This window comes from Bos grunniens, chromosome 24, assembly GCF_055505025.1.
Source record: "Bos grunniens cultivar Pamir isolate PY7600 chromosome 24, Bosgru_T2T1.0, whole genome shotgun sequence".
In the NCBI taxonomy this organism is placed as follows: domain Eukaryota; kingdom Metazoa; phylum Chordata; class Mammalia; order Artiodactyla; family Bovidae; genus Bos; species Bos grunniens.
Genome location: NC_141188.1, coordinates 22,481,637 through 22,508,738, shown reverse-complemented (window position 1 = coordinate 22,508,738; position 27,102 = coordinate 22,481,637). Strand labels below are relative to the sequence as shown.

Genomic DNA, 27,102 nt, shown 5'->3' with positions numbered 1-27,102 from the left:
GGAAACTGGATCTGGAGGGTAAATGGAAGGTCCCTTGATCCCGTAGTCTCCTTTGCATTGGCTTCTTCTTTTTTAAATGTTTGTTTATTTGGCTGTGTCAGGTTTTAGTTGAGGCACACGAGTTCTCTGCTGGGTGATGTGGCATCTTTGGTTGCAGCACATGAGCTTCCCAGGTGGCACTAGTGGTAAAGAATCTGCCTGCCAATGCAGGAGACACCAGAGACGTGGATTTGATTCCTGGGTCGGGAAGATCCCCCAGAGAAGGAAATGTCAAGCCACTCCAGTATTCTTGCCTGGAGAATTCTATGGATAGAGGAGCCTGGCAGGTTACAGTCTGTGAGGTCTTAAAGAGTTGGACATGACTGAGCATACAGACACATGGACTCTGTACTCCTGGCAGGTGCTCAGGCTCAGTAATTGTGGTTCGAAGGCATTCGAGTTGTGGCATGAAGGCTCCAGAGTGAGGGTTCAGTAGTTGAGGTGCAAGGGCTTAGCTGTTTGGAGGCACATGGGATCTTAGTTCCTTCACGAGGGATCGTACCTGCATCTCTTGCATTTCAAGGTGGATTCTTAATCCACCAGGGCCACCAGGAAAGTCCCTGTCTTCTTTGTTTCCTTCTCCTCCACCCTTTCGTCCTTTAAAAGTCTGTGCTGAATTCCTGAAGCCCATCTGCATCTGTGCAGCCCCTGTGCAATAAATGAGAAGATCATTTTTGAGGAATGCTGGCTTAAAATACACTGACTTTTTTTTTTAGGTGATCAGGTGGCCTCTAGGAAGTCAAGGGCTGCTGTATGACCGAAGCTGGATGGTTGTGAATCACAACGGCATTTGCCTGAGTCAGAAACAGGAGCCCCGGCTCTGCCTGATCCAGCCCTTCATTGACCTGCAGCGGAGGATCATGGTCATCAAAGCCCAAGGTCTGAAAACAGGGTTCACTTTTACAGAGTAGTTGTCAAGAGTAGCTTTATTCTCATAAAATAAAATCATGGCTTTTCCTATACTAAACATTAAAATATTCCAAAAGGAAGTGAAATGATGTATAGAAAAGACAGTAGGAAGTTTGTTCCTCTTGTGTTTTTTTTTGTTTGTTTTGTGTGTGTATGGAGGATATTTCTGGGAAAAGGTAAAGATCTGACCATCCAATCAGAAAGTAAAGAGGTGTCGATTTTGAAACTGTATGTTGTCCTTTCACTTACATTAGTTTTATTTCCTTCACTCTTCATAGGTTCTGCAAGCTTTAATTCTTCTTTGTGGATTTTTATTATGAACTGTCTAACATGTATGAATGTAGACCAGCTCTGTCCAGTGGACCCTTATATGATGATGGAAATGTTCAGCATCTACATTGTGCTGCTTGGTAGCTATCAGTCTGATGTGGCTACTGAGTATGTGTAATGTGCAGGATGCTGGAGCTAAATTTTAAATTTTATTTAATTTAAATTAATACATGTAGTGGCTACAGTGTTGGACAGCACAAATCTGAATAAGATGCAGTCTCAAAAATGACAGAATGATCTGTGTTCGTTTCCAAGGCAAACCATTCAATATCACAGTAATCCAAGTTTATGCCCCGACCAGTAATGCTGAAGTTGAACAGTTCCATGAAGACCTACAAGACCTTCTAGAACTAACACCCTAAAAAGATTTCATTATAGGGGACTGGAATGCAAAAGTAAGAAGTCAAACACCTGGAGTAACAGGTAAATTTGGCCTTGGAGTACAGAATGAAGCAGGGCAAAGGCTAATAGAGTTCTGCCAAGAGAATACACTGGTCATAGCACCCTCTTCCAACAGCATAAGAGAAGACTCTACACATGGACATCACCAGATAGTCAACACTGAAATCAGACTGATTATATTCTTAGCAGCCAAAGATGGAGAAGCTTTATACAGTCAGCAAAAACAAGACCAGGAGCTGACTGTGGCTCAGATCGTGAACTCCTTATTGCCAAATTCAGACTGAAATTGAAGAAAGTGGAGAAAACCACTAGACCATTCAGGTATGACCTAAATCAAATCCCTTATGACTATACAGTGGAAGTGAGAAATAGATTTAAGGGACTAGATCTGATAGATGGGCTTCCCTGGTGGCTCAGAGGTTAAAGCATCTGATAGATAGAGTGCCTGATGAACTATGGATGGAGGTTTGTGACATCGCACAGGAGAAAGGAATCAAGACCATCCCCAAGAAAAATAAATGCAAAAAAGCAAAATGGCTGTCTGAGAAGGCCTTATAAATAGCTGTGAAAAGAAGGGAAGTGAAAAGCAAAGGAGAAAAGGAAAGATATACCCATTTGAATTCAGAGTTCCAAAGAACAGCAAGGAGATAAGAAAGCCTTCCTCAGTGATCCATGTAAAGAAATAGAGGAAAACAATAGAATGAGAAAGACTAGAGATCTCTTCCAGAAAATCAGAGATACCAAGGAAACATTTCATGCAAAGATGGGCTCAATAAAGGACAGAAATGGTATGGAGCTAACAGAAGCAGAAAATATTAAGAAGAGGTGGCAAGAATACACAGATGAACTATACAAAGAAGATCTCCATGACCCGGATAATCACGATGGTGTGATCACTCACCTAGAGCCAGACATCCTGGAATGTGAAGTCAAGTGGGCCTTAGGGAGCATCACTATGAACAAAGCTAGTGGAGATGATGGAATTCCAGTTGAGCTATTTCAAATCCTGAAAGATGATGCTGTGAAAGTGCTGCACTCAATATGCCAGCAAATTTGGAAAACTCAGCAGTGGCCACAGGACTAGAAAAGGTCAGTTTTCATTCCAATCCCAAAGAAAGGCAGTGCCAAAGAATGCTAAAACTACTGCACAACTGCACTCATCTCACATGCTAGCAAAGTAATGCTCAAAATTTTCTAAGCCAGGCTTCAGCAGTACATGAACCATGAACTTCCAGATGTTCAAGCTGGTTTTAGAAAAGGCAGAGGAACCAGAGGTCAAATTGCCAACATCCGCTGGATCATGGAAAAAGCAAGAGAGTTCCAGAAAAACATCTACTTCTGCTTTATTGACTATGCCAAAGCCTTTGACTGTGTGGATCACAATAAACTGTGGAAAATTCTGAAAGAGATGGGAATACCAGACTACCTGACCTGCCTCTTGAGAAACGTGTATGCAGGTCAGGAAGCAATAGTTAGAACTGGCCATGGACCAACAGACTGGTTCCAAATAGGAAAAGGAATATGTCAAGGCTGTATATTGTCACCCTGCTTTATTTAACTTATATGCAGAGTACATCATGAGAAATACTGGGCTGGATGAAGCACAAGCTGGAATCAAGAATGCTGGGAGAAATATCAATAATCTCAGATATGCAGATGACACCACCCTTATGGCAGAAAGTAAAAAGGAACTAAAAAGCCTCTTGATGAAAGTGAAAGAGGAGAGTGAAAAAGTTGGCTTAAAGCTCAACATTCAGAAAACTAAGATCATGGCATCTGGGCCCATTACTTCATGGCAAATAGATGGGGAAACAGTGGAAACAGTGGCTAACTTTATTTTTCTGGGCTCCAAAATCAGTGCAGATGGTGATTGCAGCCATGAAATTAAAAGATGCTTACTCCTTGGAAGGAAAGTTATGACCAACCTAGATAGCATATTCAAAAGCAGACTTTGCCAACAAAGGTCTGTCTAGTCAAAGCTATGGTTTTTCAAGTAGTTATGTATGGATGTGAGAGTTGGACTATAAAGAAAGCTGAGCGCTGAAGAACTGATGCTTTTGAACTGTTGTTGGAGAAGACTCTTGAGAGTCCCTTAGACTGCAGGGAGATCCAACCAGTCCATCCTAAAGGAAGTCAGTCCTGAATATTCATTGGAAGGACTGATGCTGAAGCTGAAACTCCAATACTTTGGCCACCTGATGTGAAGAGTTGATTCATTTGAAAAGACCCTGATGCTGGGCAAGATTGAGGGCAGGCGGAGAAGGGGATGACAGAGGATGAGATGGTTGGATGGCATCACCGACTCAATGGACATGGGTTTGGGTGAACTCCGGGAGTTATTGATGGACAGGGAGGCCTGGCGTGCTGTGGTTCATGGGGTCACAAAGAGTTGGACACGACTGAGTGACTGAACTGAACTGAACATACTTACATCATCGAAGTTTAAGAAGCTTAGCATTTGGCCACATTTGCTTCAATTTCTCCTCCTTGCCTATCTCTCCCCTCTTGTTACCTACCTTCTTTGTCCCTTCTGCACATCCTCTTTCTCCTCCTCCTCCTTTTAAGAAATAGAAACATTTCAGATATAGATGAAATTCCCTGTGTTCTCCTCTGTGCTCTCACTTCTTCTGCACTCCACCTACCATTTACAGAATATTCCAGTTTCCCTCCTAACTTACAGCTATACTTTTGTGATATATACCATTTCCATATATTCATTGATCATGCTTCTTGGCTGTAGGGGTTCCATTCTGCTCCAGTGGTTTATTTTTTCTTGAACCAATGAGCCAGTGTCACTACTAGAAGTATATACTGAATCTCAATAACTGATAATCTACTTCTGCTTCATTGACTATGCTAAAGCCTTTGATTGTGTGAATCACAACAAACTTTGGAAAATTTTTCAAGAGATGGGAATACCAGACCACCTTACCTGCCTCCTGAGAAACCTGTATGCAGGTCAAGAAGCAACAGTTAGAACCAGACATGGAACAATAGACAGGTTCAAAACTGGGAAAGGAGTATGTCAAGGCTGTATTTTGTCACTTTGCTTATTTAATGTACATGCACAGTATATCATGTGAAATGCCAGACTGGATGAAGCTCAAGCTGGAATCAAGATTGCCAGGAGAAATATCAATAACCTCGAATATGCAGATGATACTACCCTAATGGCAGAAAGCAAAGAGGATCTAAAGAGCCTCTTGATGAAAGTGAAAGAAGAGAGTGAAAAAAACTGGCTTAAAACTCAACATTCAAAAAACTAAGATCATGGCATCTGGTCCCATAACTTCATGGCAAATCGATGAGAAAAAATGGAAACAATGACAAATTTTATTTTCTTGGGCTCCAAAATCACTGCAGATGGTGACTGCAGCCATGAAATTGAAAGATGCTTGCTCCTTGGAGGAAAAGCTATGACAAACCTAGATAGCATATTAAAAAACAGAAACATTACTTTGCTGACAAAGGTCTATATAGTCACAGCTATGGTTTTTCTAGTAGTCATGTACAGATGTGAGAGTTGGACTGGAAAGAAGGCTGAGTGCCCAAGAATTGATGCATTTGAACTGTGGTTTTGGAGAAGACTCGAGAGTCCCTTGGACAGCAAGGAGATCCAACCAGTCAATCCTAAAGGAAATCAGCTCTGAATATTCATTGGAAGGGCTGATGCTGAGGCTCCAATACTTTGGTGACCTGATGGGAAAAGCCGAATCATTGGAAAAGACCCTGATGTTGGAAAAGATTGAAGGCAGGAGGAGAAGGGGATGACAGAGGATGAGATGGTTGGATGGCATCACCAACTTGATGGACACGAGTTTGAGCAAGCTCCAGGAGATGGTAAAGGACAGGGAAGCCTGGCGTGCTGCAGTCCATGGGGTCACAAAGAGTCGGACACGACTGAGTGACCGAAGAACAACAATAACTGATAGGGCTGGTCCTTCCACCCCATGCTTCCAAATGGTCCTGGCTGTTCTTGGCCTTTTGTTCTCTGTATGAATTTTAACCCATGCACACAATTGAATAGTCACTCCCATAATCGAGATACAAAACAAGAAACGAAACCCCAGGAAACTCCTTCATGCCATCCCTTTTTAGTCTCTCTTTTCCCCGTCCTTAACACCTGGCAGTCAAAGCTCTATCACTATGGCTTTTTTTTTTTTTTACCCTTTAAAAATTATCACTGTTAGTTTTTTTTGAGGATGTTCTATAAATGTAAACACACAATCTGTAACCTTTTGATGTTGGTTTCTTTCACTCAGCATGAGGCCTTTAAGTCCCATCTAAGTTATTGCATGAATCAGTAGTTTATTCTTTTTTTATTGTTGAGTAGTATTCCGTTGTATGGACATACTTGAGTGTGGTATGTCCTCTTTTTATCTACTGAAGGGCATCTGAGTCATTTTTAGTTTTGAGAAATTATGAATAGAGCTGCTTTTAACATTCATGTACAGGTTTTTGGGTGCTCAGAAGTTTTCATTTCTTTAGAATAAATACTAAGAGTTGATTGCAGGGTCATATATTAAGGGTAATTTACTTTTAAAAGAAACTTCCAGACCATTTTCTGGAATTAATTGTTTTCATTTCCACCAGTAGTGTATGAGAGTTCTAGTTGCTCCACATCCGGTCAGTTTTTGTCAGTGTTTTGTATTATTTATTTTAATAGGTGTGTAATGGCATCCCATCATGATTTTAATTTGATTTCCCTACTGGCTAATGATGTTAAGCATCTTTTGATGTACTTACTTGCTCTCTGTATGTTCATTTTGACCCATCGATTACAGAAGTGTGTTAATTTCTATATATTTGGAGATGTTCTTATTTTCATTCTGTTATTGATTTTAGTTTAATTCCATAAACTCTCCAAAAGAGAGTACTTACTTTGTAGATTTTAAATTCATTAAAATTTGTTAAGTTTTGGGTTATAACCAAGGATGTGATTTATTGCCATGAGTGTTCCATATACACTTGAGAGGAATGTGTATTCTGTTGTTGGGTGGAGTGTTCTGTAGATGTCAGTTATATCCACTTTGTTGATCAGTATTGCTGTTTTTCTATATACCTGCTGGCTTTTTATGCACTTGCTACTAGTTCTGTTAATGACTGAAAAAAGAGTGTTGAAGTCCTCAACTGTAATTGTCGATTTGTCTGCTTTCTCCTTAGTTCTGTTGGTTTTTGCTTCACATAGTATACTTGACTTCGTGGTGAATTGGTCCCTCTTTAAACAATGTTCCTCTTTATATATCATAATTTTCTTTGTTCCAAAGTTTGAAGTGTGAAATTCTTTGTTACAAATCCTACCATTCAGCTCTGTTTTGGTTAGTGTTTGCATAGTATATCATTTTCCACCTTTTTATTTATTTCTTCTAGCCTGATCAATATTTATAGAACATTCCACAAAATGTATTCATTTGAACTGTACCATTCAATTATTATTATTCTTGTATATTTACAGTCATCACCACAATAAACTTTAGAACACTTTGTCCTCATCCTAAATGAAAAAGCCCGTACCCACCAGCAGTCACTTCCTATTCCCAACCTCATCCCCAGTCCCCGGCCACTACTAATCTACTTTCTGTCTCTATGGGTTTGCCTGTTCTGGATGTTTCATGTAATTGGGATCATACAGTATATGACTGTATTCACTTAGCATAATGTTTCTAAGGATCATCATACTGTTGAACAATTAGACATACTTATTTTTTTATCCATTTATCAGTTGAGGGATATTTAGATTGTTTCCACTTGTGGTTATTATGAATAATGCTGCTATGAACATTTGTGTGTAAATTTTTCAAAATTTACTTATTTTTAATTGAAGGATAATTGCTTTACAGTATTGTGTTAGTTTCTACCAAATATCACATGAATCTGTATGGCTGGAGAGCACAGGTGGGCCACAGAGGAGGTATCCACAGAGAAGGGCCACCACGGATTCTACTCAGGCATCTTGGCTTCATGCCTGTCCCTGTATTTTTAATGACTCATGAAGGATGAGAAGGCATGCAGAGTGGCAGCATGCCTCAGCTGTTCCAGCCTTTATCAACAATCTTACACTCTTCAGGGGCCCTGGATCAATTTCCTCTAGTTTCTTCCGCATATTTTATTCTAAGTTTATGTACATATGTTGTATGCTCCTTTGTATGTATAATGTGTATAAAAACTTTTTAGAGAAGAATCACTTCCCAACTCCACTGACATGGTAACAGTTTTTTTTTTTTTTAGCACTAATGATGTTTGATTCAGGAATCCAATTTGATGTTGACTCCTAGGAGCTAGGAGAATTGACACTCTATGCTGACCTCCTTCCAGACCGAGCCTTCATGCCAGCCTGTCTATTTCTAGAGGATCTAGGTAGCTTAGAGAGCAATGACATCAGGATGTGGAGTCCTCCAGAGGGAGAGACATCTTTCAGAGGAATTTACAGCATCGCAGCGACTATGGATGTGACTGCCCCAGTGCAGGGTCTCCCGCGAGAAAGCTGCTCGGTACACCTGCTGCTGGTGGTGCTAACAATGAGGAAGAGAATCTCTGTGTTATAAAGAGATTTCTAAGACCCAGCCACTTATTTGGCTCAACCAATTGCCCAGCTCATTAATTCTTGTATATTTCAGAATAATGGACTTTAAAAACATATACTTGCTCTTTTTTGCATGATGATAAATTTGTCTCTAACCTTTGTTCATTAGGGATGGAGCCTATAGAGGTGCCTCTTGAGGAGAACAGTGAGCAGGTTCAGATTTGCCAAAGCAAAGTCTGTGCGGACAGGTGAGACTGTGGCAGGTGAAACTCTCAGGGAAGGGAAGAATGAAACGTCACTTTGCAGACATTCTCTCTGGTGCTTTGAAAGATGCACCTAAGTCCATTTTCATTATATCCAGCACTCATGGTTCCCAGTATAAGAAGCCTGAGTTCACGCTATCCAAAAGGCATTATTAACCAGAAAATGCCAGTCCTCTCAGATGCAGCTACATGAAACCAGGGATAAATAATTGCAGACTCAGACAGGAAAGAATCTGCTCTGTAGTATAAGAGTTGTGAGCTCAATCCCTGGGTCAGGAAGATCCCTTGGAGAAGGGAATGGCAACCCCCTCCAGTATTCTTCCCTGGAGAATTCCATAGTCAGAGGAGCCCAGTGGGCTACAGTCCACTGGGTGTCAAAGAGTCGGACATGACAGAGTGACTAACGCTTTTACTTTCACCCTGAAATGGCTGTATTTCTCTCCATGGGAAGATTTGCTATAGTAACTTTCCAAAATATTCACCCAAAATTCATTACTCTGATTGAAAATGTGCTTTGATGAGTGTTTAAATCTGCACAAGAACTGGCAAGAGGGTGCAGAGTGTGCTCACCCCATGGGCCTCCAGCACGGCCAGGGCCCACGATGCTCAACTGGGTAGAGGACCATCCTCACACTATCACCTTTCCGCCTTTCCTGAGCGTGTCCATAGCCCTCCGTCCTCCCAGTGTGACCCAGAGGTGCTAACAGCTTGAATCCAGTTTGGATGTGTGTAGCTTAAGTGTTTGACATATCCCTTCATGACTTACTTGTTTGCAGGGCAGAAGGAAATGCAGTCTGATCAGCACTATGCATATACCATGATTTCCTGAACACAAATGTACCCACTGACTGCTTTATTGTGTTCACTAAAAGCCAGTGGCATTTTAAAAGCCTTCTACTAGTATATAAATCACTAGTGAACTGTGAAGTTAATAATTTTTGTGTTTGGGGGGTTTAATTGGTTGGGGTATTAGATGGGCTAGGAACCATAAGATTGGGACCCACAATCAGAAAATTTGTATTCCACATGTTTTCTGGTTGAGATTAGATTTAGGTAAAAGGAGAGGTAGAAAGAGAAATTTCTAAAGCTTTTAATTTGATCTGAAAACTGTGTAAAAGGCACAAATCTCAGGCCTCCCCTGGCCTTGAAAATCTCTCTGCAGCTTCCTAAGCACACCTGTCACTTTAGGTTTCTATATTGCTGGGGACTTCATTATATTCTATATTCTGTTATATTATACTATATAACATTTTGCTATTTCAATTACTTAAAGGAATACTACATAATGTTCACCATCTTTCCTTTTTCTTTTTTGTCAGGGTAAACACATATGATTGTGGAGAAAAAATTTCCAACTGGCTGTCAAAGTTTTTTGGCCGTCCCTATCATTTGATCAAACAAAGTTCAGACTTTCAAAGAAATGCAAAGAAGAAACATGGCAAAGGTATTACATTTGGATTGCTTCTTAGGGGACAGGAACTTGGACTCAGCAGACATGAACATCAGTCCACAAAATAGGTCGACAGGGTAATCTGCTCGTGAAGTGGGGGTGGTAGGCCTTGGGCAGACAGGTGCCGAGGTGACCCCGCAGGTCAGCAGGGCCCATGCGTGGCCTTCAGACTGACCCTGAGGGGACAGGCGGGCTTGCAGGCTCCGCTCAAGCTCTCTGCCTCAGTTCTGCATGTTTAGAAAAATCGGTTAGTTTTTTTTTTTTTTAATAAAAACATTGGTAGCTTGCTATATCCTAAGAAAATCTGGATTTCTGTCCTGACACCAAGTGATTGTGACACCTTGGCAAATCCTTGAACCTCATGGTGTTGGAATTCTGCAGACCTCAATTACTTAGGTTTAAGGGTTTTGACAGTTTTTCCTGCCGTAAGCTGTTGTGAGCATAAAATGAGACTTTAGAGAAGAAAGTACTTTGAGGTCACAGAAAGTACTTAGAGGTCAAAGAAAGTACTTTGAGGTATGCGAAGAGTGAGCTTTCACGTGTCTGTTCCAATATCGCCTTCTCAGGGGACCCTTGCCTGACTGCCCTCCTATGAACTAGAGCCCCCTCTTGAACCTCCCAGCTCATTCCCTGTTTTATTTTTCCCTGTGGTTCTTCTTTTTTTTAATCTGTTGGTCATGCCACAGACCATGTGGGATCTTAGTTCCCTCACCAGAGAGTGAGCCTTCACCCCTTGCACTGGCAGCGTGAAGTCTGAATCACTGGATCACCAGGGAGGTCCCTCTGTGGCACATTTCACATCCTAGAAGGCAAACATTTTACTCAGTTATCCTGTTTATGTTCTGCCTTCTCTCTGCTAGATCATAAACTTGGCGAGGGAAGGATTTTTCTCTGCTTTGTCCAGTGCTTTGTGCTCAGTGTTTAGAACAGACCTGATACATAGTGGTTGCTCAGTAAATACTAGATGACTAAATCAGTGGACTGGATAGTTGCTACATTCCTGATTTGGGCACGAACGACCTGGCTTAGTCACTAGCTCTCAGGGAGACTGGCTTGTAAGTCTACACCTGGAATGAGTCTTGGGCTTCAGGGAAGAGGTGAGTTTGGAGTTACATTTTAACAGGAGAGTAGGACTATTCTAGGCAGAAAGAGGCAAGAAGATTGCTGAAGATTACTGGCAGGGCTTGGCATTTCATGGGCTCAGGGAAGGGTTTAGGAGGGTGGGATGTGGATAGGCAGGTGATGGGGTAAGAGATGGGGAGATGAGATGACCATGCTGCTAAGTCAGAAGCACTATCTTGTGGGTGGGAGACTCATTGAAGAATTCTATGCTGGGGAGTTTCATGATGCTCTTGTATCAGAAAGATATCCCTGGTGAGGTGTAGAGGCTGCAATGGAGAGAGAGAAGAAGGAAGCAAAGAGGTCAGGCAGGCTCTGACTGTCCTGATAGGAGATGGAACCTGGGCAGGTGAAGTAGGCAGCAGAGTGAATCTGTTGCCTGCTCGATGCAAGATCAGGGAGTGTCAGCTTGTGAACATTATATTTCAAAGATGCCATTTATGGTGGTGTGGTCTCTGATGGTCTGGGTCTAGGTATTTAAACACTTAAAATTTTTAAACTACACTACCTCTTTACACTGTCACCTAAATTTTTTAAAAGTAGTTTAAGCAGTTGCAAAGGATGTGATTTCCAGCATATTGCATATATACAGGCTTACCTTGGAAATATTGTGGGTTCAATTTCCGACCACCACAAAAGTAAGTCACACATTTTTTTGGTTTTCTAGTGCGTATAAAAGTTATATTTATACTCTGCTGCTGCTGCTGCTAAGTCGCTTTAGTCGTGTCTGACTCTGTGCGACCCCATGGACAGCAGCCCACCAGGCTCCCCTGTCCCTGGGATTCTCCAGGCAAGAACACTGGAGTGGGTTGCCATTTCCTTCTCCAATGCATGAAAGTGAAAAGTGAAAGTGAAGTCACTCAGTCGTGTCCGACGCCCAGCGACCCCATGGACTGCAGCCCACCAGGCTCCTCCATCCATGGGATTTTCCAGGCAAGAGTACTGGAGTGGGGTGCCATTGGCCTTCTCCAGTTTATACTCTACCATAATCTATTAAGTATGTAATAGGATTAAGTCTAAAAATCAGTGTGCATACCTTAATTAAAAATACTTCAGCCTTCAGCAAGTCATAGTAATATCAAAGATCACATAACCTAGGAACATAGATCATATAACATAGTAACATCACAGATCACCATAACTAATATAATAATGAAAAAGATTGAAACATTGCAAGAACTACCAAAATGCAACACAGAAACGTGAAGTGAGCACATGCTGTTGGTGCTGTTGGGAAAACGGCGCAGTAGACTTGCTTGATGCAGCGTTGCACAAACCTTCAATTTATAAAAAGTACAATACCTGCGAGGTAACTGTGAGGTTCGATTAAGGTGGAATTCAATAAAATGAAGTTTGTGTGTGCTGTGAACTAAGTTGCTTCAGTCGTGTCCGACTCTGCAACCCCATAGACTGTAGGCTGCCAGGCTCCTCTGTCCGTGGGATTCTCCAGGTGAGAATACTGGAGTGGGTTGCCATGTCCTCCTCCAGAGGATCTTCCAGACCCAGGAATCGAACCTATGTCTCTTAAGTCTGCTGCATTGGCAGGCGGGTTCTTTACCAGGAAGCACAAAATAAAGTATACTTGTAGTCACTAACATGAAAACTCATATTTTGCCCTTTTAAATATAAGCCAGTAGAATCTCATTATCATAATAATTTGATTCTTATGAGTATTCATTAAAAAATATGTATATGAACAAACTGTTTTTTTGTTTGTTTTTTTTGCCTCATCTCAAGGCATGCAGAATCTTAGTTCCACAACTAGGGAGCTAACCCATACCCCCAGAAGTGGAAGTGTGGGTTCTTAACCAATGGATCAGCAGGGAAATCCTGAAAAAATATTTTTAATGTATAGAAATTGTCTTTCTTTCCTTTTCCTTCTTCAACTTGGATTGCCATTCCACTTCCTTGATGGAATTTTATCTTAGTGTTGTATATTTTATACTTGAAAAATCTTTCCTTGATCACCCTATCATATTTACCTTAAACTAAAATTATATATGAATTGAAATGCATAAAATTTTTAAAAGTTTTCTGTGATTGTAGTGTCTCAGTGTTAGGACATTTTTTTCCGGGTTGAGTTCTTATCATGAATTTTAATAATTTTTTTTAAATCAACACAGTTGATCAAAGCAATAAAAACTATATTATAAAATTTGAAAAATAGCTATTAAACATAAAGAGAAAAAATAGTGGAAAATGAATCTCTTAATGAGATGACTGGCTGCCTGTGATTAATTCCCGTGTCCATGAACAGCTATCGTCTATGATCAGAATAGCTGGTGCTGGGCGTTGGTTCTCTTCTGAAGAATCTTATTTAAGTCAATAGTTGGGGATGACGGAGTTTGGTTAGCAGGCTGTCACTCAAACTTTTCGTCTGAGGCACAGGGATCTAACATCAGGATGACTTTAATCATCTGTCATTTGACAGCTTAATTAGTTCCGGCAGTTTTGTGGTTAGCAAAGAATTGGAAGTCATCTGACCTACAGGAGAATCATTCTCCCGTACTTGAGGGACTTTTATTTTCTTAGCACAGACTCCAGGGCTGTGAATGGGGCTTTTGTTTTCCACCCAGATTTTTAGCCCCAGGGCCAAAATGCCATAGGAAAGGTGCGGTCTTTCCCAGTGAAGGGTGAGAAGGGCCTTTTGTGGGCACCTCGCTGCTCTGATGAGCTGTTCTTGCAAAGAAGCCATGGAGGCAGAGAACCTGTAAGCAATTCTCTTGGCACTGTCCATTCTTAGGGACCCTGGCGTCCACAGGCCTGAATCTGCAACAGCTCTCTAGGTTTTGGTCAGGCAACCCTTTCATATCAGCATCTATAATGACAGCTCTGGCACACCCAACAAGTGGCTGATCAAAGCTGGGTGACAGGTTGAGGCAGTTCTGTATGACTTTGATATTTTTTTCCACTCCTTTTTTTTAAAAAAACTTTTCTATAGTTTTAAAACTTGTCTTATTTATATATATCTAAGGTCAATATTGGGCTCCCCTAGTGGCTCAGTGGTAAAGAATCCACCTGCCAAGGCAGTGGACGTGGGTTTGATCTCTGGTCCAGGAAGGTCCCCTGGAGAATGAGATGGCGACCCACTCCAGTATTCTTTCCTGGAAAATCCCAGGGACAGAGGAGCCTGTCAGGCTATAGTCCCTGGGGACACAAAGAGTTGGATGCAACTTAGTGACTGAACAACAACAAAGTCAGTATTACAAACTTGGCTAAGGGCAAACCCCACCTTTCCTTAACCAGATTCCCTGACTAGATACAGATCTTCCTGGGCCCAGGACCCTCATCAAGGTCCTTCTTCTTTCTTGGGGAAGAGCCCCCCTACTTCCCCACAGCTCCATCTCTTCTCAGAATGTTACGTTCAAGTCTCTTTTGCTGGAACAATTTAACATCAGCATTTTATTATTTTTTCTAGATTAGTAACAATCTTCTAGGAGCTAATTTTCTTCCTGTTTGAATTATGCTTAGAACATTTTTATTATTCCCACAGGCACCAATTTTTCCCTTGTAGAAATAATCTGTATTATTTAAAAATGCAAGCCAATAGAAGCACAATTCATTTGCATTCCAAGAAAGCAACTCTTCTTTTTAAATTTAGTTTAAATTTTTGAATTTAGTATTATTGACATACAACATTATATTAGTTGCAGGTGTATGCCATAATAATTTGATATTTGTATGTATTGCAAAGTGATCATCACAAGTCTAGGTAACATGAGTCACCATACATAGTTACATTTTTTTTTTCTTTTGATGACAACTGTTAAGATTTACTCTCCTAGCAGCTTTCAAATAGACAATACAGTTTTATTAACTATAGTTGCCACAGTATACATTACCCTCCCCAAGACATATATTTTGTGCTTGGATGTTTGCACCTTTTGATCCCCTTCACCCATATTGCCCATCCGCCCCCTTGCCTTTGGCAGCCACCAGTCTGCTCTATGAGTTTGTTTTGTTGTGTTTTGTTTGCTTGTTTTTTGGTGGGGTTTTTTGTTTGTTTGTTTTAGATTCCACCTATAAGTGAGATCATACAGAACTTATCTTTCTCTGTCTGACTTATTTCATTTAGCATAATGCCCTCAAGCTCTTTCCATGTTATTGCAAATGGCAAGATTTCATTTTTAATGGCTGAATAATACCCCATTGTGCATGTATGCCACAGTTTGCTCATCTGTTTACCCATCCGTGGACACTTAGCTTGTTTCTCTGTCCAGCAGCCCTTCTTTTAAATACTCCATCCTTTTTTAGATCAGTCTGCTCACACGACAGCCACCCTTTCTCTGGTGAATGAGGCACAGTATCTGCTGATAAACAGATCCAGTATTTTGGAACTTCAGCAGCAATTAAGCACAAGGTAAGATTCCTTTACTATTTGCTATTTACCTTGGGAAAAAATGCCTGCAATGCAAGAGACCCAGATTCGATCCCTGGGTTGGGAAGATCCCCTGGAGAAGGGAATGGCTCTACCCACTCCAGTATTCTTGCCTGGAGAATTCCATGTACAGAGAAGCCTGGCAGGCTACAGTCTGTAAGGTCACAAAGAGTTGGACATGACTGAGTGACTAACACTTTGGGAATAGCAAACAGGTGTAACCACTTGCCCCTGGGAGTGAGCCAGTCACCTGCCTGGGGAGAAAAATTCTGAGAATCTTGAGTCCAGACCCTTCACTGAGAAACCAAGGTCCAGAGAAGTCACAAAACAGTTTACCTCAATCTTTTGGAGGGTTCTGCTTTATCTTCCAGTGTCCTTCTTGATGCCCTCAAGATGCTTAGTGGAGAATGCCAACTCTCACTGTCTAATCATTTCAGTTCTTAACATTTGCTTTAATGGAATTGTCAGCAATTGGACACAGTTGTTTTGCCCACCCTCCCACTGTTCCCTGGCCCCTAGGAGCCTTGCCCTCCTTCCACAGTTATTTTGAGTGAAAATAGCAGTCATGCTTTTCAAGTTATAACTGCAGATGTCATCTGTATCATCAGACAGAACCAGTGCCCTTGCCTGCTCACTCCCACCCAGAGACCTCCCAAGGACTCTGGAAAGGTCAGCTCCAGAAAGGGGCTTGGGGGCTTCAAGCCCCTTCATTGGTTTTTAGAGGAAATTGAAATCCAGAGGTAATCAGACCATTGGGACAAAAAAAGCTATTATGTAAGAGACAGGTGGCTCATTCGTCCACACCTGTCTGTGTCCTGAGCCACGCTCGTGTGACTATCACGTGCCGTGTGGTCCCCAGCACCTGTGTGCACACACGCAGACATGTACACATGTAGCTTAATAAGAACAACAAAGATGGTAGTTTTGTAGTAATTCCTGTTTATGTGTGTGCTCAGTCACTCAGTCGTGTCTGACTCTTTGCAACCCCTATGGACAGTAGCCCACCAGGCTCCTATGTCTGTGGAATTTTTCAGGCAAGAATACTGGAGTGGGTTGCTATTTCCTACTCCAGGGGATCTTCCTGACCCAGGGATCAAACCTGCGTCTCTTGTGTCTCCTGCATTGGTAGGTGGATTCTTTACCACTGCATCACGTGGGCTTCCCAATTGCTATTTATCGTCATCGGCAAAGACACATAATGGTTTTCCCTTGCTGAGGTCCATCCTGCCCTGTTTGGGGGCAGAAACGTGATGCGTGGTCCTTGGGTGTTCACTGAGTTTTCCCAGCACTGAGTGACCCTCTTTCTTAGGTGCCCGGAGCCCTGGAGAGATCAGGTTTGTGGTTTTTTGGAATTCTTGGTGTGGAAGAAGAGGTGGCTTGATGCACCTCTGGTTCCTATCAGCTGGTTTAGTGAAAAGCTGACAAGTGGTGGGGGTAGGAAGGACAGGTGATCAAAGATAAGAGAAACAGCCTGTGGTTAGTACGTGGTGAGCATCCCTGGTTCTGTTTTTTTAATTTGGTGGATGCTCTTATATACATACTGATGCTGATAGCTTTTAGACGCAAAACTTTCCCTTTCATAAAGCACAGGGGAGGGCTTATCACCTGGAGGGTAAATCCGGAATCAAAGGATATCAGGATTGGGACTTGCTAACCCGCTCCTTTCCCACAGGGACCTGCGGTTGTCACTGGCCCTGGGAATTGCACATAATGCAAAGCTGGACTTGGTTATTCTGGTCCCTGGCTGCTTCTGGCTGTCCACTGTTTGGAGGGGATTGGGATACAGACATGGACCCCTTTCTCTCCCCCAGAGCCTTTCAGTTCTATCTCCAGGGCAGGCTCCAGTGTGCTCAAAGATCCCCCCCGAAACTTAAAAGTTTTTTTATTAATGTGCAATGAAGGGCAAAAATCATAAGTACATAGTTCAGTGAATGTTTACAGATGTCTATATACCCATGGAGCCACCGCCTCGATCAAGCCGTGAACATTTCTAGTGCCCCAGACCCCTCCTCATGCCCCCTCTCAGTCAACCCCATGGAACATCACTAGTATGGCTTTTTTCATTCTAGAACGGGTCCCCAACCTCCAGGGTCTAATGCCTGATGATCTGAGGTAGAGCTGATTTAATAATAATAGAAATAAAGCACACATTAAATGTAATGCCCTTGAATCATCCCGAACCACCCCCACCAACCCTCATCCAGGAAAAAATTGTCTTCCATGCAGCCAGTCCCTGGTGCCAAAAAGGTTGAATTCAACTTAATGGGGTTATACTGTGTGCTTGTCTGCTGAAGTTTTCAGATACTTTTTCAGTGCTTTTTTACCTTAGGGAATGGGATGCATGGAGGTACAGGGAGCCTTATCATGGTACCTCTGGAGAAGGGAAAGGCTACCCACTCAAGTATTCTTGCCTGGAGAATTCCATGGACTGTATAGTCCATGGGGTCAAAAGAGTCAGACACAACTGAATGACCTTCATTCATTCATTCGTGGTAGTAAACAAAAATTTTAAACAGGAAAATTACATAAATAACATACACCTAGTTAAAACTGCAAACAGGATGGAAGTTAGTAAATAAAGTTTTTTAATTGAGGTGCAGTTGACAGGCAACATTATATTGGTTTCAGGTGTACCACACGATCCCATATTTGTATATACTGAGAAATGGTCACAATAATTCTAGTTAACATCTGTCACCACACATAGCTGCAAAAAATGTTTCTTGTGATGAGTACTTTTAAATGTTATTCTCTTAGCACCTTTTAAATATGCAATACAGTATTTTTTTAGACAATGCACTATTATTAACTATAGCTGCCATGCTGTACATTATACCCCCATGACTTGTTTATAACTGGAAGTTTGTACCTTTCGACCCCCTTCATGCATTCTGCCCACCTCTCACCTCTGGTAACCTGCAACCGGTTCTCCGTAGAAAATACATATTCAAACCTCCCTTGTATGTACCCTATACAGCTTTATGATGGTCTAATATCCAAAAATATCCAAAAAGAGTGTGAGCTCTTGGTACTTTTTAGGTCCTTGGTAATTAAGCCTGTTGACATTCTTTAAATGCCCTGTCCTTACTCACTAGTATTTTCTTACAAGTGTATCCACTTGACCCCTCCCTGTTCACTGGGTTTACCAAAGTTCTTCATCGCGTCAGCAAGGACCGACTCACTCATTGCACTGCTTCTTGTGAGCTTCTTCTCTGCAGGTGGGACCATATTCTAGGGGAGATCCTGGAGGTCTGACAACAGCAGTGTGTCTTTTAGCCTTACACTCATGATAAAAGCTTCTGATCATCTAAACCTCAGGCCACAGTACAGCTGCTGAACTCAGGCATTGAATGGCAGGAATGTTGACTTACTACAATAGTGCAGTTATCCATGCCTCCCCACCTTTTCTCTTTCTGGTGTGTCTTAAAAAGCTGTGAGAATGGCAAAGAAGAATTATTCCCAATGAACAATCTCATCTCACGGTTCCGTGCCAATATTATTACCAACGGAACAAGGGCTTTTGAAGAAGAGAAATGGGATGAAATTTCAATTGGTTCCTTGCGTTTCCAGGTAAGTTCCCAGAAGTCCTATTATCTTTCCTTAAGGGTTGTCAGTGGGGATTGACCTCAACCCTTGGCTGGGATAGTAGCTGATAGAAGGGAATCCCACCCTTGGGGTTGACTCTTACCCACAAAACCTCAGCAGGAGGGTATGTGACATCTGCATCCTGGGTCGCCGTTTGGAATGATCCATCCATCCTTCCTTCAAGGAGGGTGGCCGTTTCACATGAAGAAGAGAGAATGTACAGGTGATGGAGGTACAGACCTCGTCGCTATATCTAGACTAGCTATTTCTTGGAATGTTTGTGTCTGTGAGAACTTCCTCCTCTTGAAACTTGCTGTCTGGAGCTCCCGGAGGACGTCCAGATGCTTCATGGTCCTTCGGCATCTGGGGCGGCTGTACTTCTCGCGTTCTTCCTTCTGGCCTCACTGGAAGCTGGGGAGGAGCTTGCAGTCAAAGGATTAGGCACCAAATTGTCCTGCCTCCTCAGGCTTTGGGGTCCCCAAATCTCAAGTCTTCAGCTGACATCTACATTCCTCATGAGAGTGGATAAGGCCCCCAAGCCCCGAGCCCCATGGCCGCTCCCATCTCCCTGAGGTCGGCACCCCCTCCTCCTCTGCCTGTCCTGCGGACCTTCTCTCCATCCCCTCAACAAGCCAAGATTCCTGCCTCAGCACCTTTGCCCTTGCTGTCCCCTCTGCCTGGTGCACTCCTGCAGCTCCTTCAGGTCTAGCTCAGATGTTACCTCCTTGGGAAGGCTGTTCCTGACCCACCACGGGGTTACACTCCGCACAGTGTCCGCTTATTTCCTCAGAGTGTAGGAGGGTGGGACCAAGTCTATTTATTCCCCACCGTCCACCTAGGGTCTAGAACAGCCCTGACCCAGAGTCAGTGTGCCGTGGTTGCTGACAAAACGAATGGCCGGGACAGCTAAGGAAGAGCTGGGGACAGAAGGACGGGTCCTCTGCACAGAGCAGCTTTAACTTCCAGGAAAGCAGCAAGCAGTAATTTAATCTCTAATGGCAGGTTTCAGAGCTCTGCAGGTGGTGTGTGTGCTGTGTGTGCTCAGTTGCTCAGTCGTGTCTAACTCTTTGCAACCCTGTGGACTCTAGCCCGCCAGGCTCCTCTGTCCATGGGATTCTCCAGGCAAGAATACTGGGGTGGGTTGCCATGCCCTCCTCTAAGGGATCTTCCCAACCCAGGGATGGAACCCACATGTCTTATGTCTCCCGCACTGGCAGGTGGGCGCTTTGCCACTAGTGCCACCTGGGAAGCCCTGCAGGTGAGGGTAGCGATAAACTGCGTGGCACACACACACACACACATGCACACGGATGCCCCATGGAGCTTTGCTATCCATTCACCTCTCCAAACTTCCTCTTATGCTGGAAGCTGCTCCCCCTTGAAAAAGCCATCTCTTTTCTCTCCCGCAGACCTCTCTCTGCGCCAGCCTTCCTGCCGTTCCCCTCATCTCTCCATCCTGCCTTCCTCTTCTTCATTTTCTATTGCTGTGCCCTTGCCATGCTGTAAAAGGACCTGCTCTGACATATCCTACCTTGGCCAAAGTAAACACTCAATATATGATAGATGGAGAGAGAGGGAGAAAGAGAGGAAGAAAAGAAGGAAAAGGAAAGAGAACTACAACTAGACCAGGATCACTGTCAGAAACTTACTTTCTAACAGGTAAGTTGTAAGATTCGTGGGGACATGAGTATAAGAAAGACTTTAAAAAGCCTCTCTCAGATGCTTTGCTTTCTTTAGGTCATGATACTTAATAAACATCCATTAGTGAAAGTCAAAATATACATGCCCTTTGACCCAATAAATTTACTTGTAGAAGTATATCCCACAATAAATACTCTTACAAATAGGTGAAGATACACCACAAAATTACTTATTGCAATACATTATAAATATACAAATTGGAGAATATCCTAAATACCCATAACAGGGAGGTTGAATAAATTAGGTTACATCCATACAATGTTGTCCTATGCAGATGTTAAAAAATATAAGCTGTAGTTAATACTGTGTCTTTCAAAAAGTAAGTGCTAAATGAGGAGCCTGGGATTAATGGATACACACTGACATATATAAAATAGATAACCAACCAGGACCTACTGGGTAGCACAGGGAACTGTACTCAGAATCTTATAAACTGTAATGGGTTATTTTTTTTTTTTTATATGACTTCGCTGTATACCCGAAACATCATTAATCAGCTATACTTCAATTATAGCAAATTTTTTAAGTAAATGCTTAAGAGATGTTTGTTGGTGGTAATACTCAGTGCTGAAGCAGTTACAAGGCAAAAAGATCCAGCACATCTCTTTTGGAAAGCAGTTTCTCACTGGGTATCATCAAGTCATAAGAGCTTTATATGTATTGACTTTATAACCTCATTTTGAGAGATTTAGCCTAAAAGATTCAAACATGAGAGAGTTATGTGAATTAAGACCTTTATGGCAATATTATTGATCAAGCAAAGCATGAAAAACCATGCACTTGGCTTCAAAGGAGAAGAGCTGAGTGCATCCACCCACAGGAATGCCAGGCCTTGGTGCAAACTGCAGTGTGTTTCACAGGGGCACCTGCGGTTGCGTGAGCTACTTGCCCAAGTCTCAAGTGATCTGTGGCCATCACAGCAGCACAGGGTGTGTGGCTGGCCATCTCCTCCCAGTATGTCCTGCAATCAGTGCTTTGTTCCCTGGAGGAAGCCCCACACCCCCTGATAACCACCTGCGAGTCACAACCACACTTTTCTTTTTCTACAAAACCCTGCTGCAGGGGTCTGTCAGCTGGCAAACACATGTGGGTGATTCCCTAGCGGGCATTGGGAAGAGGCGGCACTCTAGGCTCCTTGCAGCTGGAGCGTTTCTCTCTGAGTCTGAAATTGGCTGTTTATAACCATTCCTCTTGGACCCAGATTCCTCCCTGCAGAGTGGGACAGTTGGGTCAGTTTCAGGACAACGCTGTCTTTTCACTTCTCACCGCCCAGGTTTTGGGACCTTGTCACAGATGTCAGATGATTTGCATCGATCAGCAAACTGGACAACGAAACCAAGATGTTTTCCAAAAGCTTTCTGAGAGGCGAGAGAGAAAGGTAAGCATGATTGCTAAATACGACACCCCATCTTAAGATCCTGATGCGTTGTCTACACTGGAACTAATCCTTAATAATGCTGAGTAATTTCTAGAAGTGGGAGAACATTCTAAGGCTGATGGACTACCATCAAGGTTCAGACTTTGTCTGTGACATGATCTTATTTTTCTTTTCCATTCATTTCCTCACTTTTTAAAAACATTGTTTTTTATTTTTATTTTTTTAAAAAACATTGTTTTTTTTAATTGGAGGATAATTGGTTTATAATGTTGTAATAATGTCGCTTTATAATGTTGGTCTCTGCCATACAACAGCATGAATCAGTCGTAAGTATACATATGTTCCCTCCCTCAGGAATCTCCCTCCCACCCTCCACCCCTCCCACCCCTCTAGGTCTCACTTTTCTTAAATTACATATATTTTTGATGCTTTCAAATCTTAGTTGAAGAGATAAGGAGTATAGATAAGAAATACTTAAAAAAGAAAAGAAAAGAAAAGAAAGGGACTTCCCTGGTGGCCCTGGTTAAGACTCTGCACTTCCATTGCAGAGGGCACTGGTTCGATTCCTGGTCATGGTATTAAGATCCTACATGTCATGTGGTGTGGCCAAGGTGGTGGGGGCAGGGGGGAAGAAATAGTAAGTAAAGTAATTCTGTCATCTTATTTTCTTTGCCACAGAAATCTCATGAAGGAAAAAAATGCCTTAGAGTGAACAGGATAGCTGCACAGAAAGATTCAATAAATTTCACTATAATAAGTTTGTAAGTCATATTCTTAAGGCTAAAATGACTAAGTGTTATTGTTATGGAATTCAGATGATAAAAGCTGACTTCATAGCAGATTATTCATTAGGAAGACTCATTTAGTTCCGGGCTCGCACTTTCTGTCAGGACTTTCTGTTTGCAAAGTATTCCAGGAAGCCAAGTAAGCAGTCAGGCTGCGTGGAACAATTCCTGAAAATTAACAGAAATAAGGCAAGTGTTTCATCTCTTTCCAGTAACAGCCTGGCAAGTTAAGTGATGGTAAAATGTCTGCATTGTGTCTTGTGTTTCTCCAAAGCCAGAGTTTTTGTTTCGCAGTCATTGATCGACAAAACTTTCCTTTCAGATGTGGACAGGTGTGGTCTGCAGAGCTGTTGCACTTGAGTGTTATACTGGTGTGTCTCTCTGCACAGGTGCAGCTGGCCATGTCAACTGGGGGCATGGGGACCTTGAGTCTGCCCCACACAGGTTGTCAGGAGAGGGGATGGGTGGGCACGAATGCTATTAGACATGGAAATGGTATTTTTCAGCATCATGATAATTCTTGTGTGCAAGTCTTTTATTCTCTCAAATTTTGGAATGAATTTAGATTTATAGAAAAAGTGCAAAGAAAGTACAGAGAACTCCCATGTACTCCTCACCTGCTGCTGCTGCTGCTAAGTCACTTCAGTTGTGTCCGACTCTGTGCAACCCCATAGACGGCAGCCCACCAGGCTCCCCCATCCCTGGGATTCTCCTCACCTACATGTACACAAATACTAAGGAATTGATTTGGTTCCAGTCCCTAGCCTGGGGCCTGGACCACAGTGGTGGCCAACTGCTGTGATCCCAGGAATGAACATATATCTGGGAGCACGTCTCATATTCCAAAGGGTTGCTCACTTTTTGGAGCAACTCTACTGGCTCACTCGCACTAATGGCAAACCTTGAGTAAATTCACATGACTCTTCATTTTGGACCTTCCATCTTTATTCCGGAGAATTTGGATAACTTAGTGCATATCACATGTTCCTATAGAAAATGCAGAGTTTTGCCCATATTTTCACAGAATGGCTTTTGCATCAGGGAACAGAGCAGAAATCAGCCTGACAGTGGGTCCAAAGCCCAGAGCAGGACAAAGCCCTCCTGTGGGAAACTCAGGGGATACAGGAAGGAAGAAAGAATAAAAGGTCCAGCAATTAAAAGGTGTGGAAGACTATCAGGAAAAAACTCTTCAGAATGAGGATCTGTGGTGTCATGCATGGGCTATCAGGATTCTCCCTGTTTTGTTTTTTTGGCTACGCTGGGTCTTAGTTGCTGCACGTGGGGGCTGCCCCCTAGTGGGGCACACAGGCTTCTCCTTGCAATGCTTCCCTTGTTGCAGAGTGTGGGCTCAGTAGTTGTGGCGCATGGGCTTGGTTGCCCGGCAGTACCTGGAAGCCTCCTGGACCGGGGATGGAACCCGTGTCCCCTGCGTTGGCGCGTGGATTCTTTACCACTGGACCACCAGGGAAGTCCAGGATTCTCCCTGTTTCTCACTATTCCTACTACATGACGGACAGGACACATCAAGTCTCAGGACCTGTCTTTAAAGACCCAACTTAATTTTAGTGGAACGTTATCATTTGCAAAATTATTTTAACTGCTGAAATAACCTGTCTTGTTGTTGTTGCTGTTTTGTTCACAGGTGAAGTTTGGAGTGTACCTGATGCATACGTCTTTGGATTTATCTTCTCCATGTTACCTCTCCGTAGGATCTCAGGTGCTCCCTCTGCTGAAAGAAAACATGGAACACCACCATATACCGGCTACCGAGAAATGTCAGGATGCTAGCTCCTGAATTTTTTTCAGTATCTATTAAAATTTCTGTTTTACCCTCTTCATTCTTTTTTTTCCTCCCAGTTTTATGGAGATATCATTGACATGCAGCCCTATGTACGTTTAAGATGTACAGCACAATGATTTGACTTACATACACCATGAAATGATTACCACGTAAGTTCAGCATGTGTGTGTTTAGTCACTCAGTCATATCCGATGCTTTGCGACCCCAGGGACCATAGCCTGCCAGGCTCCTCCGTCCATGGATTCTCCAGGCAAGAATACTGGAGTGGGTTGCCATTTCCTTCTCCAGGGGATCTTCCCAACCTAGAGATTCGAACCTGGGTCTCTTGCACATTGGCAGGCCGATTCTTTACCACTGCGCCGCCTAGGAAGCCCCAAGTTCAGTGAACCATCTTATATAGACATACTGGGCTGGCCAAAAGTTTTGTTCATTTTCTCCATAAGATGGCGCTAGTAGAGCTCAGTTGTCTAGCTTCATTTGAAACAATTTTATTAGATTAAAATATTGTGACTGCTGTCATATCAGCATGCATTTAAAAAAACATCAAAATTAGTGAATTTTTGTATTGCTATTTTGATATTGAAGAAGAAAAGCAACATTCTTGGCATAATATGCTGTATTATTTCAAGAAAGGTAAAAACACAACTGAAATGCAGAAAAAGATGTGTGCAGTGTCTGGGGAAGGTGCTGTGACTGATGGAATGTGTGAAAAGTGGTTTGCAAAGTTTCGTGCTGGAGACTTCTCACTGGACAATATGCCACAGTCAGGTAGACCAGTTGACGTTGATGGTGATCAAACTGAGACATTAACCGAGAACAAGCACCGTTATACCACACGGTAGATAGCTGACAAACTCAAAATACCAAAACTAAGTGTTTAAAATCATTTGCACCACTTGTTACGTTAATTGCTTTGATGTTTCAATTCTACATAAGTTAGGTGAAACAAACCTTCCTGACGATAGGATTCTCTACTGAAATGTAAAGAAAAATGTTCTGTTTCGAAAACAAATTGTGACAGGCCATGAAAAGTAGATGCTATACCATAATGTGGACCAGAAGAGATCATGGGACAAGGGAAATGAACCACCACCAACCACACCAAAGTCCGGTCTTCTTCCAAAGAAGGTGATGCTGTGTATGTGGTGGGGTTGGGAGTTTTCTGTCGTGAGCTCCTTCTGGAAAACCAAGCAATTGATTCCAACAAGGACTGCTCCTAATTAGACCAACTGAAAGCAGCACTCAACGAATAGCATCTGGAATTAGTCAACAGAAAATGTGTAATCTTCCATCAGGATAATGCAAGACCTCAGGCTTCTTTGATGACCAGGCAAAAGCTGTTACAGCTTGGCTGGGAAGTTCTGATTCATATGCTGTGTTCACCAGACATTGCCCCTTCGGATTTCCATTTAGTCTCTTAATGGAAAAAGTTTCCATTCCTTGGAAGACTGTAAAAGGCACCTGGAACAGTTCTTTGCTCAAAAAGATAGAAAGTTTTGGGAAGATGGAATTATGAAGTTGCCTGAAAAATGACGTAAGGTAGTGGAACAAAACGGTGAATGCATTGTTCAATAAAGTTAGTGGTAAAAATGAAAATGTGTCTTTTATTTTTACGTAAAACACCGAAGGAAGTTTTCAGCTAACCCAATAAAGTTAAAGAAATGGAAACCAGTACAATTTTTCCTTGTGATGAGCACTCTTAGGATTTGCTCTTTTAACAACTTTCCTATGTAATATAAAACTGTTAATTATATTAATCATGTTGTACCTTACATCCCTGGGACTTACTTATCTTATAACTGGAAATTTGTATCTTTTGACTGCTTTTATCCAATTTTCCCACCCATGTCCCACCTCTGGTAACCACAAATTTGATCTCTTTTTCTATGAGTTTATTTTGAAGTATAATTGACCTGCAACATTATATTAGTCCCTGGTACACAGCATCAGTTCAGTTCAGTTCAGTCACTCAGTCATGTCCGACTCTGTGACACCATGAATTGCAGCATGCCAGGCCTCCCTGTCCATCACCAACTCCCGGAGTTCACCCAGACTCAGGTCCATCCAGTCAGTGATGCCATCCAGCCATCTCATCCTCTGTCGTCCCCTTCTCCTCCTGCCCCCAATCCCTCCCAGCATCAGAGTCTTTTCCAATGAGTCAACTCTTCGCATGAGGTGGCCAAAGTACTGGAGTTTCAGCTTCAGCATCATTCCCTCCAAAGAAATCCCAGAGCTGATCTCCTTTAGAATGGACTGGTTGGATCTCCTTGCAGTCCAAGGGACTCTCAAGAGTCTTCTCCAACGCCACTGTTCAAAAGCATCAATTCTTCGGCGCTCAGCCTTCTTCACAGTCCAACTCTCACATCCATACATGACCACTGGAAAAACCATAGCCTTGACTAGATGGACCTTTGTTGGAAAAGTAATGCCTCTGCTTTT

General features: G+C 42.5%; 1 protein-coding gene across 8 annotated transcripts in view; it reads left to right on the top strand.

The window, feature by feature from the left end:
* Positions 1-26,259, top strand: part of MOCOS (molybdenum cofactor sulfurase) — a 60,329-nt gene extending 34,070 nt beyond the window's left edge. For 4 of the 8 annotated variants that reach the window (XM_086372727.1, XM_086372730.1, XM_086372725.1 and 1 more), the window contains exons 9-16: positions 756-918; positions 8,373-8,451; positions 9,786-9,910; positions 15,290-15,395; positions 18,845-18,983; positions 20,408-20,657; positions 21,973-22,077; positions 24,505-26,259. In XM_086372727.1, coding sequence (XP_086228853.1) covers positions 756-918; positions 8,373-8,451; positions 9,786-9,910; positions 15,290-15,395; positions 18,845-18,983; positions 20,408-20,657; positions 21,973-22,061 — 951 coding nt within the window. In that variant the 3' untranslated portion in view covers positions 22,062-22,077; positions 24,505-26,259. The remainder of the gene's footprint in view (positions 1-755; positions 919-8,372; positions 8,452-9,785; positions 9,911-15,289; positions 15,396-18,844; positions 18,984-20,407; positions 20,658-21,972; positions 22,078-24,504) is intronic. The other 4 variants (XM_086372728.1, XM_086372732.1, XM_086372726.1 and 1 more) reach the window with 1 other exon arrangement.
* Positions 26,260-27,102: the final 843 nt, after the last annotated feature.